The 17,839-nt window shown below is 39.6% G+C and overlaps 1 protein-coding gene across 6 annotated transcripts in view; it reads left to right on the top strand.

Moving 5' to 3' along the window:
* The window catches only part of NTPCR (nucleoside-triphosphatase, cancer-related), a 61,933-nt gene that overhangs the window by 1,284 nt on the left and 42,810 nt on the right, over positions 1–17,839 (top strand). For all 6 annotated transcript variants that reach the window (XM_067025713.1, XM_067025714.1, XM_067025711.1 and 3 more), the window contains exons 2-3: positions 4,402–4,564; positions 5,058–5,154. In XM_067025713.1, coding sequence (XP_066881814.1) covers positions 4,402–4,564; positions 5,058–5,154 — 260 coding nt within the window. The remainder of the gene's footprint in view (positions 1–4,401; positions 4,565–5,057; positions 5,155–17,839) is intronic.

The raw sequence follows: 17,839 nt of genomic DNA, 5'->3' as shown, positions 1-17,839 counted from the left end.
ACATCTATGTGTTTCATAACAGAGGTGGCTTGTTATTGTGATTGTACCTGGCTGCGTCCCGGAGGTGGGTGGAGACAGAGGCTCGCCTGGCCAATACTAGTTCTTCTTTCTGTTTCCTTCTTTATAAAAGTTTTATGTACATACACATAATTGGAAGACTCATTCCTACAGTATAGCTCTCTTAAGCCTGTCCTCAAACCCACTCACCTTCTCTTCCTCCTAATCTTTCTAACGCAGTTATCCTATAATTTTAATTAGCTCAGTGCTCAGTATTTACAGTATTATTAGCAAAAGCTAATCACAGAAGAGACTCGGAGTAATCTATCATTTCTTTTCCCTTTATGAACAATTTTTTTCTCTCTCTGGAGTTGTTGTCTAATGTTTTCTCATTGACTTAGTTTCTTTCTCTCACCAACCCAATCCCAAACTCTGCTGGCTGTCTAAATCTTTACATGTTCACAAATGTAAAATAGATAGCTAGTGGGAAGCAGCCGCATAGCACAGGGAGATCATCTCGTTGCTTTGTGACTACCTAGAGGGGTGGGATAGGGAGGGTGGGAGGGAGACGCAAGAGGGAGAGGATATGGGGATATATGTATGCATAAGGCTCGTTCACTTTGTTATACAACAGAAACTAACACAGCATTGTGAAGCAATTATACTACAATAAAGTTGTATAAAAAAATAAATATAAATAAATAAATCTCTACACGTTCAGCCCATTGGGTAAGGTATCTTCTCAAAGAGGTCACTTTTCGTTGTCTGCACTGTCAGGGCCTCATCCATGTGTCTTTGGCACTTAGCATGTTTTCCAGCTTCCAACTATAGAGCCTGTGACCCATCCTGGAGGGCTTTCTCTGGTCCCTGGAGCCCACTCTTCCTGCACAGGGCAGGCCTGAAGGGCCAGGGAATTCCTTCCCCCAGGAGCAGCCTTGACCCATGATAGATGGAAGTGAGCGGGTAAACTCCTTACTTCCTCACCCCTCAGACAGGAGAACTCTGAGCCTTGGGTCCGAAACTGTCTCCTAGGATTTCCCAGTGGGATTAAGCTACCGATAGTGGTAACTTACTTGATAATGCAATTATCCTCCTACCAGCATGTTGTCTTGGGGTGTTGCTTCCAAAATTAAACTGCCTGCACTTGAGTCTTTATTTCAGGGTCAGCTTTATAGGAGAACCAGAACCAAAATAATTCTGGAGCTTTCTGACCTGTTCCTGTCTGTGCATGGTGTGGGCCTTTCAGTTTGGGGTCTCCTTCTCACACAGGTCACTTCTTAGCCAGTGTAGACAACACTAGGGTAGTAACTTAATTAACGGAGGTGAAAAATTCACTGGAAGATTTCTAGAGCCGAAGAGGAAGAAAGGGACTTGAGCCCAATGCCTCCTCTTGCTTTATAATGTTCTCCCTAACAGATTGGACCCACAATGTCCCCTTTGGTTACAGCTGTTCCATTTTGTCTTTTGCATAATGTAAACAGCCTTGTCTTTTCTTAAATTAAGAGTAATAACCACTCCTATAAGACCAAAAAAAAATGAAATCAAGAAAAATTTTAAAGAAGTGAAAATCACATGGGTTTCCAACATACAGAAATAAATGCTGTAAACCTTTCTGTGTTCTTCTCGACATTTTCTTCTATAAACATATGCATACTTCACTTTTTAAAAAAATTGAGGTATAGTTGGTTTACAATATTATGTAAGTTTCACGTGTATAACAGTTATTCACAGTTTTTAAAGATTATACTCCATTTATAGTTATTATAAAATATTGGCTATATTTTCTGTGCTGTACAATTTATCCTTGCAGGCTATTTATTTTATACATAGTAGTTTTTACCTGTTAATTCCCTGTCTTGCCCCTCCTACCTTCCCTCTCCCCACTGGTAACCACTAGTTTGTTCTTTATATCTTTCTTTTTTGTTATATTCACTAGTTTGTTTTATTTTTTAGATTCCATATGTAAGTGATAACTTACAGTATTTGTCTTTCTCTGTCTGGCTTATTTCAGTAAGTGTAATACCCTCCGGGTCCATCCATGTTGCTGCAAATGGCAAAATTTCATTCTTTTTTACGACTGAGTAATATTCCATTGTATATATGTACCACATCTTCCTTATCCATTCATCTTTTGATGGAAATTTCCATATCTTGCCTATTGTAAATAATTCTGCTATGAACATTGGGGTACATTTTATCTTTTCAAATTAGTGTTTTTGTGTTCTTTGGGTATATACCCAGGAGTGGAATTGCTGGATCATATGGTAGTTCTGTTTTTAGTTTTTTGAGGAACCTCCATTCTGTTTTCCACAGTGGCTACACCAATTTACATTCACATCAATAGTGTACAAGGGTTCCCTTTTCTCTACATCCTCGCCAACATTTGTTATTTGTGGTCTTTAAAAAATATAACAGAATACTATTATGTATGTCTGCTGTTTCTTAACCTGCTTCTTCTCCATATATTATTTTCATACACTGTGGTCTGTTTTCCATGCTAACCAGTAAACTGTTTCCATAGGTAAAGAGTATTCTCTTTAATAATGGCTGCATGAGATTCCTGTGTGTTTGTGTCATTACACACATGATACCATTATTTAACAGTCAACATTACAGATCAACATTAAATTGTTTCTGTGTTTTGCACAATTATGAAGAATGCTAAAGTGAACATCCAGTTTCTTGTATCTCTGTACTGTTGTCAGATTCATTGCTGAGGATGAATTCCTAGCTGTGTCATTGCTGTGTACTGTGGTAGAAATGGCCCTTCAGGAAAGTCCCAGCTTACACATCCACGAGGGCCACTTGCCTGCGTTAAGCAGATGCTTCAGCGACTCCTAAAGCGGCAGTTACTGAAGGACAGAGCTGGGGTCACGACCCTACGTAGTTCTTTCCTAGTCACATGAGCGTGGGCTGCTGCTCATGTTCCAGAAGGCCAGATGCCATTGTTTGCTAGTGTGAAGTTTGGAGGAGAGATGCTTTAAATGACAGATCGTATTTTATTTCAAGGAAGGTTAAAAGGCTCCTTGGGGATCCCTGATGACTCTGGGCAGCCATAGAAATAATATGATTTGCAACCCTGTTGTGTTTCAGAGTAGCTCTGTTACAGACCTTTTTGTCCCCTTTTTTGGTAATCATGATGCCATTGACTTTAATCTGTATGGGAGCAAGTCTCATATAAACAAAGTCATGGTGGCAGATGAAGGCCCCTGTTAAAATGTATGGTCCTTCCTAGGTGTGTAACCGTGGACAAGTTTACCTAACCTCTCTGTGCCTCAGTTTCTTCATCTGTAAAATAAGGACAAGGATGGTAACTGCTTCATAGGGTGGTTGTGAGAATTTAACCAATGGAATGCTTGCGAGGCATGCGAGACCAGGGCCTGGCTCCACAGTGTCAGTGATTAGTATCGTTGTGTTACTTGTCAACACCCAAGAGTTAATCAGAGTAGTCCAGGGGCCAGGCCGGAAGGAAAGGAAGGGGTCCTGGGTGGGGAGGACAGGCAGGTGGAAGTGCACAGGCTATAATCTGGGAAGGGGCTGTGGGCAAGCAGAAGGAATACTTAGAAACACTCCAAGGGGTGATGGAAGGGGTGGCCAACCTGATGGGATTGCTCGTGTGGAAAAAGTTGAAAAACTGCCATTTCTAGTGGTGTTCGTGGTATTGAAGAGTCCCGTTTTCAGGACACATACAGTGTAAGTTTCTGGAGGACTGAAGTGATGTTCCCACTGTTAAACGTTGGTCCAGAGTGTCTTAAAATCCTAACTTAAAGCGTGCAGCCTTTGACCGAAGCTTGACCAGTTTTACTTTCTAGGGGAAAAAGTTTGCTCCCCCAAGGAGAGTAAACCTAGGAGAAAGTAGAAGCTTGTCTCCTAGGATGTAAATTGCACTTGAGATTGTTATCAGAAAACCACTCAACTGGTTCTCGGATCGGATCGTGTATGTGACAAAATCAATACTGTTTCAGAATTTAAAAATAAACTTCAAGATACCATTCATATTTTTATTATGCTTGTTTCTACTTGAAATTAAAGAGTTTTAACATCTGGAGCAGTCAAAATTAAGTGAAGTTAACATTCATAAAATCCACTTGGAGAGGTTTCCCTGGTGGCGCAGTGGTTGAGAGTCCGCCTGCCGATGCAGGGGATGCGGGTTCGTGCCCCGGTCTGGGAGGATCCCACATGCCACGGAGCGGCTGGGCCCGTGAGCCGTGGCCTCTGACCCTGCACGTCCGGAGCCTGTGCTCCACGGCAGGAGAGGCCACAACGGTGAGAGGCCCGCGTACCTCAAAAAAAAAAAAAAACAAACCCATTTGCAGCTTATTTCTCTCCTCCTGGTGACTCGTGTGTTCCAACAAAGCTGTGGTTCCTAATCGGCTTTTTTTTTTTTTTTTTTTTTTTTTTTAGGGGTTGGAAAAACAACACTGATCCAGAAAGCCAGTGAAGTTTTAAAGTCCTCTGGCGTGACAGTCGATGGGTTTTATACAGAAGAAGTCAGACAGGGAGGAAGAAGAATAGGTTTCGATGTTGTCACGTTGTCCGGCGCCCGTGGACCTTTATCCAGGATTGGGTACTGCAGCTTCATTTCCACGGTGTTTTATTCTCCCTGGGCCCAGGGCTGAGCCAGGTGATCTCTTCTATCTTGAAGAATCCTGAGCCTTTACGGATTTCTTGGAAAAAGAAAACAGAGGTTTAAATTTTCACATGAAAAACAAAGTTGAAAATATTGTATTCCACTTAGAACGTACTCCACTGAGTAGTAAGCTCTTCTCACTTGGTACTTTGTAGCCCCGTTTCTCATGTCGCTCTTCTAAGATAGGTGAAGCACCAGCTCCCTGAAGGCAGCTGCGGGGCCGTGGGTGGTGGTGTGCCCACCAGTGTTAGCCCTACTCTCAGGAGAGGATGTGGAATCAGATCAGCTTTGCTCACTGCCACGTTCTGTGTGGGGGATTTTTAAGGATGGTTTAGCACACGCAGAAGGCCAGAGGCTCAGTGGAGCAGCTGAAAACCAGAGATCAGTAAGAGGGGTCTTTCGACAAAGGATGTACTATCTTTTCTTTCAGGTCAGAGCTTCCGCCTGGAAAGCGTGAGTGCTGCGTTGGGCAGTATGTGGTAGATCTGACTTCCTTTGAGCAGCTGGTGCTTCCTGTCTTGAGGAATGTGAGTGTGTGTTTCTGGTTTTTGAGCCTGTCTGTCTCCGTGCCTTGTGGGAATTGCTGGCCTGGGAACAGAGTGGCTTTCGCTCTTATAGAGAGGCCAGTTTTACTGTCATTCTGAACTACAAGTAAACTCCTTGTTACAGAAATTCAGCATATATTAAGTATTTTACATTGGGAGGGCTCTGATGCCTAGCTACCATGGTCCCCAAAGATAAGTCTTTCCTCTGCTTTCCCCTTGTTTATATCTTAACCCTGTTTTCACAGCACAGCAGATAAACATTTAGGATGGTAAAATGTCACATGAACATAATGGTAAGCACCTAACACACTATATCACTGTATTACCTGTATTTTTGTAAACAGCTTTATTGAGATATAGTTCACATATCATACAATTCACCCATTTAAAATATACGGTTCATTTTTTTCTCATGTATTCATAGGATTGTACAACCAATTAACACAGCCTCATCCCGAGAAGAAACCCCATACCCATTAAGCAGTCTCCATTCCTGTGTATCCCCAGCCCCTGGCAAGCACTACCCTGCTTTTTTGTCTGTAGGTTTGAGTATTCTGGATATTTCCTAGAAAGGGAATGATACAATATGTGGTCTTTTTGTGACTAGCTTATTTCACTTGGCATAATATTTACAAGGTTTATCCACATCACAGTGCGTATCAGTACTTTGTTCCTTTGTATGGCTGTGTAATATTCCATTATATGGATATACCATATTTTATTTATCTGTTCTTCAGCTGATGAACATTTGGATAAGTTTCTAATTTTTGGCTATTATGAATAATGCTGCCCTGAACAATTGTGTACAAGTTTTTGGGTAGACATCTGTTTTTAGGTCTCTTGAGTATATACCTATGAGTGGAAATGCTGGGTCATGAGGTAGTTCTATATATAACTTTTTGAGAAACTACTAGAGTGTTTTCCAAACTAGCTGTGCTGTTTTACATTCCCACCAGCAATGGATGATGGTTTCAATTTCTCCACATCCTTGCTAATTGTTACTGTCTGTCTTTGTAACTGTATCCTTCTGTATCCTTTCTAGTAGGTGTGAAGCAGTATCACATTGTGTATTTCCCTATTGACCTATTGATGTTGAGCATCTTTTCATGTACTTATTGGCCATTTGTATATGATATGCAGGTATACAGTTGGCTCTCCATATCCATGGAACCCATGGATATGGAGAACCATTGTGCCATTTTATCTGAGGGACTTGAGCATCCACGGATTATGGTGTGTGTGGGAGGACCCTGGAAGCAGTGCCCTGCGGATACCCAGGGACGACTTCATTCATCAACTCTGTAATTGTCTGTACTTTCTTGATGTGATGACACAAATGTTTTTATTTATTTTTTATTTTTTTGGCTGCATGGCACGGCATGCAAAACTTCCCCAGCCAGGGATTGAACCTGTGCCCCCTGCAGAAGAAGCACAGAGTCTTAACCACTGGCCCACCAGGAAAGGCCACAAATGTTCTTATTTTTGAAAAGTCCAGTTTATCTATTTTTCTTATGTTGTTTGTGCTTTTGGTGCTTTACCAAAGAAGGCTTTACTAACACAGTTTCAGGAAGATTAACTCCCATGTGTTCTTCCAAGAGTTTTATAGTTTTACTAATGCATTTAGGCCTGTGGTCTGTTTTGAATTGATTTTTGTATATGTTGTAAGGTGTGGATCGAAAGTCATTCTTTTGCATATAAATATCCAGTTGTTTTAGAACCATTTGTTGACAAGACTATTCTTTTTCCATTTAATTGTCTTGGCACTCTTTTAGAAATCAATTGACCATGAGTATAAGGATTGATTTTACAGTTTCAATTCTATTCTGTTTATCCTCATGTCAGTTCTACCTATTCTTATACCAGAAGCACACCATTTGATTACTGAAGCCAGAATTTTGATAGAGATTGTATTGAATCTATAAATCAATTTGGGGAGTATTGCTGTCTTAACAATATTAAATCTTTAGATCCATGAACATGACATGTCTTTTTATTTACTTAGAGTGTCTTTAATTTTGTTCAGTCATGTGGTTTTGTAGTTTCCAGCATATAAGTCTTATGTTTCTTTTAAAAAAATTTATACCTTACTATTTTATACTTTTTTATGCTATTGTAAATGGAATTATTTTCCTAATTTTATTTTTGGAATGTTCATTACTAATGTTTAGAAATACTATTGATTTTTGTGTATAGATCTTGTATCCTGCAGCCTTGTCAAACTAATAGTTCTTTAATGAATTCCTTAAAATTTTCTATTTACAAAATGATATCATCTGCAAATGGGGATAATTTTACTTTTTCCTGTCCACTTTGGATGCCTTTTATTTTGTTTTCTTTCCTAATTGCCTCAGCCAGAAGTTGGTTCAGTGATGAATAGAAGCATCGAAAGTGGACCTCCTGGTCTTGTTCCTGATCTCAGGAAGAAAGCATTCAGTCCCCCACCATCGAGTATGATGTTAGGTGTAGGTTGTTTGTGGACGGCTAACACCAGGTTGAGGAGGTTCCTTTCTGTTTCTAGTTTGTGGTTTAACATTTGTTTTTTAAAGTGAAGAAGTGTTGGGTTTTGTCAGATCCTTTTTCTGCATTTATAGTGGTGATTGTGTGATTTTTATCCTATATTATATTAATATAGTATATTACATTCATATTTGGATGTTAAACCTACTTTGTTTTCTTGAAATAAATCCCTCTTGGTCATGACATATGTATATTTCTTTTATATGTTGCCAGATTCTATTTGCTAGTATTTTGTTGAGGATTTCTGCATCTACATTCATAAGGGATGTGGACCGTAGCTCTCTTTTCTTGTAGTATCTTTGTCTAATTTTGATATCAGGGTAATTGTGGTCTTGTAGAATGAGTTAGGCAGTAGTCCTTCCTCTTCTAATTTTTGGAAGAGTTTGTAAAAGATTGGTATTAATTTTTCTTGGAATGTTTGATAGAATTCACCAGTGAAACCATGTGGGCCTGTGTTTTTCTTCATGGGAAGCTTTTAAATTATGAATTCAATTTCTTTACTTGTTATAGGTCTGCTGATTTTTTATTTCATGTTGAATCAGTTGTGGTAATTTGTGTCTTTTAGTAATTTATTGGTCCATGTCATTAATAGTAAGTTATCTAATTCGTTGGCATACGGTTGTTCATACATTCCCTTGTAATCCTTTTTATTTTGTAAGGTCTGTGGTATTTTACCTTCTTTCATGCATTTTAATTATTTAAGTCCTCTCTTTATGGACTTCAGTAATAGTTAAAGGTTTGTCAATTTAGTTGCTCTTTTCAAAGAACCAACTTTCGGTTTTGTTGATTATATATTACTTGTTTTTTGCATTCATTCATCAAATATTTATCAAATCCCAGATATACAGTCAGGAACAAAACATGTTTTCTACTGTCTCAAAACTCTCATTCTAGTGGGAAATGTAGACATTAAACTAATAAACGTATACTTGTCATAAATGCTGCCAAGAAGAAAAGCAGCGTGCTGTGAGAGAAGAAAGAGGAACTGACTTTAGATCTGGTGGCCAGGAAAGAGCTCTGAGGAGGTGACATTTGTATGAAATGAAAAGATGAGAGGACACCATCACTTCCGGGAGGGAATATTGGGGTGTTGTATGGGGGGTCTGCAGAGAACATCACGGATGAGAGAAGCAGAGACACCAAGGCCAAGGGCCCTGGGCAGCAGCAGGTGAAGGAGGAGGTACGGTGAGTGAGCTGGCTAGAGTCACATGATGCAGGGTTTTTGTGGAGCATATTAAGGAATATGTGTTTTATATCATCTATTATAGACTTACACCATTGATTTATAATACTGTCATGAAAATTGAAGAGTATGGACCTGTCTCAAGAGGCAATTCTTTATCAACTTTGTGGTGGTCTCCGTCGTACCAGCAGTCGAGTCCAAGGTCCTCCCCGGGGCCTGGAAGGCCGGCGCTGTCCGGGCCTCCTGCCCTCCGTCCTCCTCCCCATCCTCCCGCCTGCCGGCTCAGCCTGTTCCCCTCGCGCCCGGCCCACCAGCCTTCCGCCCTTGGCACTGCTGTTTCTGTGGTTGGCCGGCTCCTCATATCTTGGCATCTCTGCTCATTCAGGGCTCAGCTGAAAGGGGCGGTGAGGGCTTTGGCAGGTGCCCAGGGCTGCTGGAAAGGTCAGGTGTGCCTGCTGAGGGCAGCTTGTGACTCCCGGGGCCAGCGGGATGTTGCACTGTGTTGGTAGCGGCTGCTGCTCCCCCGAGCGCCCCCCGCCTGCTCCCCTCACCTTTCTTCCTGATTTCTTCCTCTTGGAACTTTCTCTCGTTCCCTGCACTGAGGACTCTTGTGCCTGTTGTATTGCGCGGAAACAGTAAGGAAACATGATATTTTTCTCTCTAGTTCTTTTCCCATCAAATACCTACCTCTCTACTTTAATGTTCAAGAAGCAAGTGAAATACTTCAAATGAAATTCCAGATGATAACTCTGGCTTTGGGTACTGGATCCATATAAAGAATTGATTTTTACTTACCTTGCTTAGAGCACACCCTAGAAGAGCAGCGTGCACATACGGCCTTGACGTCTATCTGCAGGATTATATAAGAAATCGTGTACTGACCGGAATAAGAACTTGAATCTCTTTTTTTCTTTAGTTAAAAAAGAAAGAAAAGCAGACTCTTCCAATATTTTATATTTTGATTACCAAACCCAGACTTTCAACATTCTAGGTAGGAAAATTTCCCAGTCTGCAGGTTCCTATCCAGTCAAGGTCATGGATTTCTTTTCTGAAGCAGAATTTTTTCTCTCATCTCATGTATTTTACTGGGGACGAAGAAAGGAAAAGGAATTAGTGTTTTACCTTTATACTTAAAAAAGAAAGAAAGAAAGAAAAGAAACAAAGTTTAAGTAACTAGGCAACAAAAATAGGATATTATAGGGCTTCCCTGGTGGCGCAGTGGTTGAGAATCCGCCTGCGGATGCAGGGGACACGGGTTCGTGCCCCGGTCTGGGAAGATCCCACATGCCGCGGAGCAGCTGGGCCCGTGAGCCATGGCCGCTGAGCCTGTGCGTCCGGAGCCTGTGCTCTGCAACGGGAGAGGCCACAACAGTGAGAGGCCCGCATATCACAAAAAAAAAAAAAAAAAATAGGATATTATAGAGAGAGGTTTTATTATTGGCAATTGGAATGACCAACTAAAGTAAGCTGAAAGTTTTAGAAACCACATTTAGGCCGGTGACAGCCTTTATTTCTTTTGTTTTTTAAATTTTTTACTGAAATATAGTTGAGTTACAATGTTGCATTAATTTCTGCTATACAGCAAAATGACACCATTATACACATATATACATTCTTTTTTACATTCTTTTCCATTATGTTTTATCCCAGGTTATTGAATATAGTTCCCTGTTTTGTATAGTAGGACCTTGTTGTTTATCCATCCTTTATGTAATAGTTTACACCTGTTAACCCCAAACTCCCAATCCTTCCCTCCCCCACTCCCCCCTCGCCCTTGGCAACCACAAGTCTGTTCTCTATGTCTGTGAGTCTGTTTCTGTTGTGTTGCTAAGTTCATTTGTGCAATATTTTAGATTCCACATATAAGTGATATCATATGGTATCTGTCTTTCTGACTCACTTCACTTAGTGTGATAATCGCTAGGTCCATCCATGTTGCTGCAAGTGGCATTATTTTGTTCTTTTTTATGGCTGAGTAATATTCCATTGTATATATGTACCACATCTTCTTTATCCATTCATCTGTCAGTGGACATTTAGGTTGTTTCCGTGTCTTGGCTATTGTAAATAGTGCTGCTATGAACATAGGGGTGCATGTATCTTTTTGAATTATAGTTTTGTCCAGATATATGCCCAGGAGTGGGATAGCTGGATCATACAGTAACTCTATTTTTAGCTTTTTGAGGAACCTCCATACTGTTTTCCATAGTGGCTACACCAGCTTACATTCCCACCAACAATGTTTCAGCATTCTCTTTTCTCCACACCCTCTTCGGCATTTATTATTTGCAGATATTTTAATGATGGCCATTCTCACCAGTATGAGGTAGTACCTCACTGTAGTTTTGATTTGTATTTCTCTAATAGATAGTGATGTTGAGCATCTTTTCCTGTGCCTGTTGGCCATCTGTATGTCTTTGGAGAAATGTCTATTTAGGTCTTCTGCCCATTTTTCGATTGGGTTGTTTGTTTTTTTGTTGTTGAGTTGTATGAGCTGTTTGTATATTTTGGAAATTAAGCCCTTGTCAGTCACAATGTTTGCAAATATTTTCTCCCATTCTGTAGGTTGTTTTTTTGTTTTGTTTATGGTTTCTTTTGCTGTGCAAAAGCTTATAAGTTTGATTAGGTCCCATTTGTTTATTTTTGTGTTTATTTCTATTGCCTTGAGAGACTGACCTAAGAAAACATTGGTACGATTTATGTCATAGGATGTTTTGCCTGTGTTCTCCTCTAGGAGTTTTATGGTGTCTTGTTTTATATTTAAGTCTTTAAGCCATTTTTGAGTTTATTTTTGTGCATGGTGTGACGGTGCATTCTAGCTTCATTGATTTACATGCAGCTGTCCAGCTTTCCCAGCACCACTTGCTGAAGAGACTTTTTCCCATTTTATTGAAATTTTCTTGCCTCTTTTGTTGAAGATTAATTGACCATAAGTGTGTAGGGTTTTGTTTTGTTTTGTTTTGGTGGTGACTTATGGGATCTTAGTTCCCAGATCATGGATTGAACTCCGGCCCCTGTCAGGGAAAACGAGGAGTCCTAACTGCTCGACTGCCAGGGAATTGGTTAAGTGTGTAGGTTTATTTCTGAGCTCTATTCTATTCCATTGATCCGTATTCTGTTTTTGTGCCAACACTACGCTGTTTTGATGACTGTAGCTTTGTAGTATAGTCTGAGGTTTGGGAGGGTTATGCCTCCAGGCAGGTGAGAGCCTTTAAACAGACAGTGGGTTAGTGTCTAGTGCCCAGGGTATATGAAAACACAAACTCTGACAATAAGTTAAGGAATATCTATTAAATGCTTCCTATGTGTGAGAAATTTCACTATAGTTGAAAAATATTTTGAGTTGCTTTATTAAAATACTGTGAAAAACATAAGAAAAATTATTCTTTGATTGGGCCAGCAGGGCCATGCCTGTGGGTTGGGGAGTAAGAATGTGTCTGGAAGCCGAAAAGCAGCAGCCTGAGGCCAGGCAGAGGCCAGCCTGCTGTGGGACTCTTGCTGCTTTTCCCACAGGCAGAAGTGGAGGCTAACCCACCACCGTGGACAAATGGGAAATTGACACAGAGTAGATGGTAAACATTCTAGACTCAGTGAGGCTTTTAGAAAGCCCTTGTAGACTTTACTATTGTTGATTTTTCTTTTCATTCCATGGCTACATCTTCCCTCATTTGACAACATTTACTGATTTCTTGAGTATTAAAGTTCTACATACTTAAGGTAGAAAATGTGTAAAAAGTATAAAATAAGAAAAGAAAATATGGATAACTCAGTCTTATCACTGAGTTAACCACTTTTAGCATATTTTGTTTCTGCCCTTTTTCTATAACTCGTTTTCTTTATTATAGTCATCCAAAATTGGGGAAAATGCCAAACATAGTTTTATAGGTTTGGGCTTTTTCATTTAATACAATCGAGTGACATGGGAATGGTCTCACAACATAATCTTCAAAACTGTGGTACTTTGGAAGTTCCCTGGCGGTCCAGTGGTTAGGACTCTGTGATTCCACTGCAGGGGGCATGGGTTCAATCCCTGGTCAGGGAACTAAGATCGCACAAGCGGCGCGGTGTGGCAAAAAAAAACAACTGTGATACTTTAATGATTGCATAATATATGGTGGTATGGATTTCCATCTCTGATTTAACTGTTACTCCCTCAGTGTCGGACATTGAGTTTATTTATCACTTGCAGGTAACTTTGCAGGAAGCCCTCTTTGTGGATTATCCTTTATCCAGCTGTGATTGTCTCCCTGTGGGGGACCTACAGGTGGAATACTGGGTGGAGGGGTGTGAATTTCCAGGGTGTTGCTGTGTGTGTGACAGTTGTGTCACTTTGCACCCCCTGCCACGTGCAGGTGTGTTTCTCTTGCTGCACTTCTGCCAGCACTGAGCACTATACTGACTTTTGATACTAAAACACGTTGCTTTGCTTTGCTTTACCTTTTTAAAGTACTAATGAGGTTAAAAGTTTTTCAGTTGTTTTATTGGGTATTTTTAAGAATCTAAGTTGTTTGTTCATTTCCACATTTTTTTCTTTTACCTTAGAGATCTTTTATAAGGTAAATAACTTTTTTTATTTTTGATTCTCTTTTTCTCAGTTTGTCACTTCAGTGATTTCTCTTTTTTTTCTTTTTTTTAAAAAATTTTTTGGGGCTTCCCTGGTGGCGCAGTGGTTGAGAATCCGCCTGCCGATGCAGGAGACACGGGTTCGTGCCCTGGTCCGGGAAGATCCCACATGCTGCGGAGCAACTGAGCCCGTGAGCCATGGCCGCTGAGCCTGTGCGTCCGGAGCCTGTGCTCCGCAACGGGAGAGGCCACAACAGTGAGAGGCCCGCATACCGCAAAAAAAAAAAAAAAAAAAAAAAAAAAAAAAAAAATTTTTGAACATCTTTATTGGAGTATAACTGTTTTACAATAGTGTGTTAGTTTTTCCTTTACAACAAAGTGAATCAGTTATACATATACATATGTTCCCATATCTCTTCCCTCTTGCATCACCCTCTCTCCCACCCTCCCTATCCCACCCCTCTAGGTGGTCACAAAGCACAGAGGTGATCTCCCTGTGCTATGTGGCAGCTTCCCACTAGCTATCTAATTTACATTTGATAGTATATATATGTCCCTGCCACTCTCTCACTTCATCAGAGCTTACCCTTCCCCCTCCCCATATCCTCAAGTCCATGCTCTAGTAAGTCTGTGTTTTATTCCCATCCTACCACTAATCTCTTCATGACATTTTTTTTCCCTTAGAGTCCATATATATGTGTTAGCATACAGTATTTGTTTTTCTCCTTCTGACTTACTTCACTCTGTAGGACAGACTCTACGTCCATCCACCTCATTATAAATAAGTCAGTTTCATTTCTTTTTATGGCTGAGTAATATTCCATTGTATATATGTGCCACATCTTCTTTATCCATTCATCTGTTGATGGACACTTAGGTTGCTTCCATGTCCTGGCTATTGTAAGTACAGCTGCAATGAACATTTTGGTACATGAGTCTTTTTGAATTATGGTTTTCTCAGGGTATATGCCCAGTAGTGGGATTGCTGGGTCGTATGGTAGTTCTATTTTTAGTTTTCTAAGGAACCTCCATACTGTTCTCCATAGTGGCTGTTTCAATTTACATTCCCACCAGCAGTGCAAGAGAGTTCCCTTTTCTCCACACCCTCTCCAGCATTTATTGTTTCTAGAGTTTTTGATGATGGCCAGTCTGACCGGTGTGAGATGATATCTCATTGTAGTTTTGATTTGCATTTCTCTAATGATTAATGATGTTGAGCATTCTTTCATGTGTTTGTTAGCAATCTGTATATCTTCTTTGGAGAAATGTCTATATAGTTCTTCTGCCCATTTTTGGATTGGGTTGTTTGTTTTTTTGTTATTGAGCTGCATGAGTTGCTTATAAATTTTGGAGATTAATCCTTTGTCAGTTGCTTCATTTGCAAATATTTTCTCCCATTCTGAGGGTTGTCTTTTGGTCTTGTTTATGGTATCCTTTGTTGTGCAAAAGCTTTTAAGTTTCATTAGGTCCCATTTGTTTATTTTTGTTTTTATTTCCATTTCTCTAGGAGATGGGTCAAAAAGGATCTTGCTGTGATTGATGTCATAGAGTGTTCTGCCTATGTTTTCCTCTAAGAGTTTGATAGTGTCTGGCCTTACATTTAGGTCTTTAACCCATTTTGAGTTTATTTTTGTGTGTGGTGTTAGGGAGTGTTCTAATTTCATACTTTTACATGTAGCTGTCCAGCTTTCCCAGCACCACTTATTGAAGAGGCTGTCTTTTCTCCACTGTATTTCCTTCCCTCCTTTATCAAAGATAAGGTGACCATATGTGTGCGTGTTTATCTCTGGGCTTGCTATCCTGTTCCACTGATCTATATTTCTGGTTTTGTGCCAGTACCATACTGTCTTGATTACTGTAGCCTTGTAGTAGAGTCTGAAGTCAGGGAGCCTGATTCCTCCATCTCCATTTTTCGTTCTCAAGATTGCTTTGGCTGTTCGGGGTCTTTTGTGTTTCCATACAAATTGTGAAATTTTTTGTTTAGTTCTGTAAAAAATGCCAGTGGTAATTTGATAGGGATTGCATTGAATCTGTAGATTGCTTTGGGTAGTAGATTCATTTGCACAATGTTGATTCTTCGAATCCAAGAACATGGTATATTTCTCCACCTCTTTGTATCATCTTTAATTTCTTTCATCAGTGTCTTATAGTTTTCTGCATACAAGTCTTTTGTCTCCTTAGGTAGGTTTATTCCTAGATATTTTATTGCTTTTGTTGCAATGGTAAATGGGAGTGTTTTCCTAATTTCACTCTCAGATTTTTCATCATTAGTGTATAAGAATGCCAGAGATTTCTGTGCATTAATTTTGTATCCTGCTACTTTACCAAATTCATTGATTAGCTCTAGTAGTTTTCTGGTAGCATCCTTAGGATTCTCTATGTATAGTATTATGTCATCTGCAAACAGTGACAGCTTTACTTCTTCTTTTCCTATTTGGATTCCTTTTATTTCTTTATTTTCTCTGATTGCTGTGGCTAGAACTTCCAAAACTATGTTGAATAAGAGTGGTGAGAGTGGGCAACCTTGTCTTGTTCCTGATCTTAGTGGAAATGGTTTCAGTTTTTCACCATTGAGAACGATGCTAGCTGTGGGTTTGTCATATATGGCCTTTATTATGTTGAGGAAAGTTCCCTGTATGTCTACTCTCTGTAGGGTTTTTATCATAAATGAGTGTTGAATTTTGTCAAAAGCTTTCTCTGCATCTATTGAGATGATCATATGGTTTTTCTCCTTCAGTTTGTTGATATGGTGTATCACGTTGATTGATTTGCATATATTGAAGAATCCCTGCATTCCTGGAATAAACCCCACTTGATCATGGTGTATGATCCTTTTAATGTGCTGTTGGATTCTGTTTGCTAGTATTTTGTTGAGGATTTTTGCATCTATGTTCATCAGTGATATTGGCCTGTAGTTTTCTTTCTTTGTGATGTCTTTGTCTGGTTTTGGTATCAGGGTGATGTTGGCCTCATAGAATGAGTTTGGAAGTGTTCCTCCCTCTGCTATGTTTTGGAAGAATTTGAGAAGGATAGGTGTTAGCTCTTCTATAAATGTTTGATAGAATTTGCCTGTGAAGCCATCTGGTCCTGGGCTTTTGTTTGTTGGAAGATTTTGAATCACAGTTTCAATTTCAGTGCTTGTGATTGGTCTGTTCATATTTTCTACTTGTTCCTGGTTCAGTCTCGGCAGGTTGTGCATTTCTAAGAATTTGTCCATTTATTCCAGGTTGTCCATTTTATTGGCATAGAGTTGCTTGTAGTAATCTCTAATAATCTTTTGTATTTCTGCAGTGTCAGTTGTTACATCTCCTTTTTCATTTCTAATTCTATTGGTTTGAGTCTTCTCCCTTTTATTCTTGATGAGTCTGGCTAATGGTTTATCAATTTTATTTATCTTCTCAAAGAACCAGCTTTTAGTTTTATTGATCTTTGCTATTGTTTCCTTCACTTCTTTTTCATTTATTTCTGATCTGATCTTTAGGATTTCTTTCCTTCTGCTAAATTTGGGGATTTTTTGTTCTTCTTTCTCTAATTGCTTTAAGTGCAAAGTTAGGTTGTTTATTCGAGATGTTTCCTGTTTCTTAAGGTATGATTGTATTGCTATAAACTTCCCTCTTAGACCTGTTTTTGCTGTATCCCATAGGTTTTGGGTCGTCGTGTCTTTTTTTTTTTTATGTTTAATTCTTTTTTTTTTTTTTTAACATCTTTATTTGACTATAACTGTTTTACAATAGTGTGTTAGTTTCTCCTTTACAACAAAGTGAATCGGTTATACATATACATATGTTCCCATAACTCTTCCCTCTTTTGTCACCCTCCCTCCCCCCCTCCCTATCCCACCCCTCTAGGTGGTCACAAAGCACAGAGGTGAACTCCCTGTGCTATGCTGTAGCTTCCCACTAGCTATCTAATTTACATTTGGTAGTGTGTATATGTCCCTGCCACTCTCTCACATCGTCACATCTTACCCTTCCCCCTCCCCATATCCTCAAGTCCATGCTCTAGTAGGTCTGTGTTTTATTCCCATCCTACCACTAATCTCTTCATGACATTTTTTTTTAGATTCCATATATATGTGTTAGCATACGGTATTTGTTTTTATCCTTCTGACTTACTTCACTCTGTATGACAGATTCCAAGTCTATCCACCTCATTACAAATAACTCAGTTTCATTTCTTTTTATGGCTGAGTAATATTCCATTGTATATATGTGCCACATCTTCCTTATCCATTCATCTGTTGATGGACACTTAGGTTGCTTCCATGTCCTGGCTATCGTAAATAGAGCTGCAATAAACATTTTGGTACATGACTCTTTTTGAATTATGGTTTTCTCAGGGTATATGCCCAGTAGTGGGATTGCTGGGTCATATGGTAGTTCTATTTGTAGTTTTTTAAGGAAC

Source organism: Kogia breviceps, chromosome 2, assembly GCF_026419965.1.
Source record: "Kogia breviceps isolate mKogBre1 chromosome 2, mKogBre1 haplotype 1, whole genome shotgun sequence".
Lineage (NCBI taxonomy): Eukaryota > Metazoa > Chordata > Mammalia > Artiodactyla > Physeteridae > Kogia > Kogia breviceps.
This window is presented reverse-complemented; position numbering and strand designations above follow the sequence as displayed.